Here is a 3,901-nt window from a genome sequence, read left to right as displayed (position 1 = left end):
TGTATAACAGAGGAGGTGACGGAGGCTCAGGTGTATAACAGAGGAGGTGATGGAGGCTCAGGTGTATAACAGTGGAGGTGATGGAGGCTCAGGTGTATAACAGTGGAGGTGATGGAGGCTCAGGTGTATAACAGTGGAGGTGACGGAGGCTCAGGTGTATAACAGTGGAGGTGATGGAGGCTCAGGTGTATAACAGTGGAGGTGATGGAGGCTCAGGTGTATAACAGTGGAGGTGATGGAGGCTCAGGTGTATAACAGTGGAGGTGACGGAGGCTCAGGTGTATAACAGAGGAGGTGACGGAGGCTCCGGGGTCAGAGGCGAAAGGCTTCCCAGCATCCTCGTTGATTGGCGAAGTGATGTCGGCCATCTTGGATTGTAGCGGGGAAGAAAGATTGATGCGGTAAGCTCCTTTTTTACTCCTTAAATTTCTTTTTCTCAGAAACGACCGACCACAACCTCACTCAGATCACATTCCTCCCATGTTGCCGTTACAACGGTGCCGGACTTTGAAGGGGAGAGGGCGGATACATGTGCATGAAGCCAGGCATCCCGGTTCCGTTTCTTATTGTTGTTGTTTTGGGGGAACTGAGAGACGGAGGCGCTGCAGGCCCAAACCCGGAGGAAACCCCCCCTGTGCCCGCTGGTTCCCTCTGACCGGCGCTCTGTCTGCACAGCCGAGTACGAGCCGCAGTTATTTACCTCCCAGATACAACTCGGACTGCTTCACCTGCTCTGATGAGCTGCACTTTGCTGTTAGCCGCTCAGCTCGAGCATTAGCTCCTATGCTAACGCCCCCATGCATTCATATGGAACTAGCTGTTAGCTCAGAGCGCTAGTCGGTTAGCAGTAGCTCCTGCTAACATTATACATCTCTCGGGTTAATTTGATAAAAGTTGGGATTTTTAATTAGTCTTTAATTAGCAGAAAAGACACTATACCACATCGCTGTGTATAAACCAGTGGGTAGACTTTCATTTAAATGAACGTTAAACCGGAAGATTATCGAAGCTAACATTAGCTTCAAAGGCTAACGTTAGCTAGCATTTTGCGACACTGCCGCAGCTTCAACGTTGCTTTGGAGCTAGTTTTCAGGTTTGTGTGCAGGCTGCATGAAGTTTAGAAGGGTTTTTCAACTAAAACGTGATCTTACTGTATTCTTTACATGATAAAATATATAAAATTGTAATTAGCTGTTGTTCTCTGAGCATCACTGTCTGTAAAATACTTCAGTAAACAAAAGTAAACCGGACAGATTTCTGCTTCCACACGACTGTGGGCTTCATTTCCCAACACTTTAAATGTCTCAGCTGCCCGGTTTCTGTCCGGTTTCCTTCTGGTTTCTGTCCGGTTTCAGTCCGGTTTCAGTCCGGTTTCAGTCCGGTTTCCTTCTGGTTTCTGTCCGGTTTCAGTCCGGTTTCCTTCTGGTTTCTGTCCGGTTTCTGTCCGGTTTCTGTCCGGTTTCAGTCCGGTTTCCTTCTGGTTTCAGTCCGGTTTCCTTCTGGTTTCAGTCCGGTTTCAGTCCGGTTTCCTTCTGGTTTCAGTCCGGTTTCCTTCTGGTTTCAGTCCGGTTTCAGTCCGGTTTCCTTCTGGTTTCAGTCCGGTTTCAGTCCGGTTTCAGTCCGGTTTCCTTCTGGTTTCCGTCCGGTTTCAGTCCGGTTCCAGTCCGGTTTCCTTCTGGTTTCAGTCCGGTTTCCGTCTGGGTTCAGTCCGGTTTCTGTCCGGTTTCCGTCCGGTTTCCTTCTGGTTTCCGTCCGGTTTCAGTCCGGTTTCAGTCCGGTTTCCGTCCGGTTTCAGTCCGGTTTCCTTCTGGTTTCAGTCTGGTTTCAGTCTGGTTTCAGTCCGGTTTCTGTCCGGTTTCCGTCCGGTTTCCTTCCGGTTTCCGTCCGGTTTCCTTCTGGTTTCAGTCCGGTTTCCTTCTGGTTTCAGTCTGGTTTCTGTCCGGTTTCTGTCCGGTGTCAGTCCGGTTTCAGTCCGGTTTCTGTCCGGTTTCCGTCCGGTTTCAGTCCGGTTTCTGTCCGGTTTCCGTCCGGTTTCAGTCCGGTTTCTGTCCGGTGTCAGTCTGGTTTCAGTCCGGTTTCTGTCCGGTTTCCGTCCGGTTTCAGTCCGGTTTCTGTCCGGTTTCTGTCCGGTTTCCGTCCGGTTTCAGTCCGGTTTCTGTCCGGTTTCTGTCCGGTGTCAGTCCGGTTTCTGTCCGGTGTCAGTCTGGTTTCAGTCCGGTTTCAGTCCGGTGTCAGTCCGGTTTCAGTCTGGTTTCAGAGTCAGGTAGAGCTGCAGGTTGTGAAGTGGTTTAATAAAAAGGTTCAGTCAAAGCTCCTCAGGTTGTAGAGCCACGTTTCAACTCCTCTCTCACTAAACTGAACATGAACGTGTTAAGATGCTTGGTGAAGCGTTTCCATAACAAAAGGTTTGTTCATCAGCACTGAAACATCTTCATGTTTTTAATTAGGGCTGGGTATTGTTAATTCAATTTGTTATTCTGATATTTGACAAATAATCATGTGTGCATTAATTCTATTGGCTTAGAACAAACTGACGCCATGATGTAGTTTTTAGACGTTGTGACGTCAGTGTGGCGGCACACGCAGAACTTTAAACTATCAAAAGGTTTTGGTATGACAGAGTTGCCAATGTATTTGTGCAATCTGTAGCGTCCCCAAGCACACTTCACCCTCACAGCCCAGTTCGTTTGACTGGCGTGAGTGCTCAAGCTCGGTACACTTCCTCGACCCGGGCACGCTTGGAAGAGGTTTGCTTCGGCACGGTACGGTTCATGCACGAGCACAAACACGGGTACGCAACGTGGACAACCTTCGTTATGGAATAAAAACTCAAATTGAGCCACAAAGATTAATACATGAGAATTCTCTTTAAATTAAATTAGTAGGAAATGTTTCTTTCCGCCGTAATAAAATACAAAAGCTGATCAGATCAAACTCAACTCCAGTAATTCTAAACCTATTCATTACTTTAATTCAAAACTACTTTAAGAATAAGAATAAAAAGAAATAAGCGTTCTGCATCAATGAAGGGAGGGCTGAATTAGGGCGTTCACACCTGCAGAAAACCTCCTGAAGTGTTTTCAGTCTGAGCGTCATGTGATCACTCAAACATCTGAATGTTTCTCCTCCAGCCTCCTCGTGTTTATTCTGCAGAAAGTCAGAGTGAGCTGATGTGAGAACACAGCAGGATATAATCAGGAGAATTCACCTGGAGCCAGTGGGAGGAGCCAGTGGGAGGGGGTGGTGACCTTTATTCACCTGTGATCGCTGCACGACCATAGACTGTCTGCACGCCACCTCTACCATCTCCGTGCTCTAATCAACCTGCTGCTGCATGTTTCCTGTTCTCCAGGATGTTCTTCTCCTCTCTTTAGTTCACATTGAGATTCTCTTCAACTACACGAAGCACTGATACAAACACACATATTCTCATCATAGAGTCATATGGAGGACTTTGATGCTTCGTTCAAAACTTCCACGTTGTTTTTTTTACGTCATGTCTTACCTGAGGAGACCCCCCCCCCCCCCCCTCTTGTCTGACAGGGATAACAAACAGGTCAGGAGGATTTCAGGAACAGTCCTCCTGAAATGATCTAGATATTTTCAGGAGTGCAGATGTGAAAACAGCTTTTGATTAGGCGAGGATCACAGGTTTTAATGGTTACAAAAAGAATCTCTCTGCAGGTTTGTGATTGCAGAGGTTCCTTCTGTAACAGCATCTCGAGACTCTGCAGGTGTGGAAAGTAGGAGCTGCTTCCTCCATTTAAACATGTCCCTGTGTCTGCTCTGTCAGGTGACACGCGGTATGTTTGGTGCTAACCGGAAGAAGTTTATGGAGGGAGGGGTAGAGAGCGACTACTCGGACGACTCCAGCCTCTACTACACCCAACAGTCCATGTTC

The 3,901-nt window shown here is 47.8% G+C and overlaps 1 protein-coding gene across 2 annotated transcripts in view; it reads left to right on the top strand.

Moving 5' to 3' along the window:
- The first annotated feature begins 268 nt into the window (after window positions 1-268).
- LOC109976270 (CCR4-NOT transcription complex subunit 2) overlaps window positions 269-3,901 on the top strand; it is an 11,140-nt gene continuing 7,507 nt past the window's right edge. The window contains exons 1-2 of one of the 2 annotated variants that reach the window (XM_020626426.3): window positions 269-401; window positions 3,794-3,901. The exon at window positions 3,794-3,901 is cut by the window's right edge and continues 24 nt beyond it. In XM_020626426.3, coding sequence (XP_020482082.1) covers window positions 3,806-3,901 — 96 coding nt within the window. In that variant the 5' untranslated portion in view covers window positions 269-401; window positions 3,794-3,805. Of the gene's footprint in view, window positions 402-3,754 lie in introns of those variants that run through there. The other variant, XM_020626427.3, reaches the window with a different exon arrangement.

Source organism: Labrus bergylta, chromosome 23, assembly GCF_963930695.1.
Source record: "Labrus bergylta chromosome 23, fLabBer1.1, whole genome shotgun sequence".
NCBI lineage: Eukaryota > Metazoa > Chordata > Actinopteri > Labriformes > Labridae > Labrus > Labrus bergylta.
This window is presented reverse-complemented; position numbering and strand designations above follow the sequence as displayed.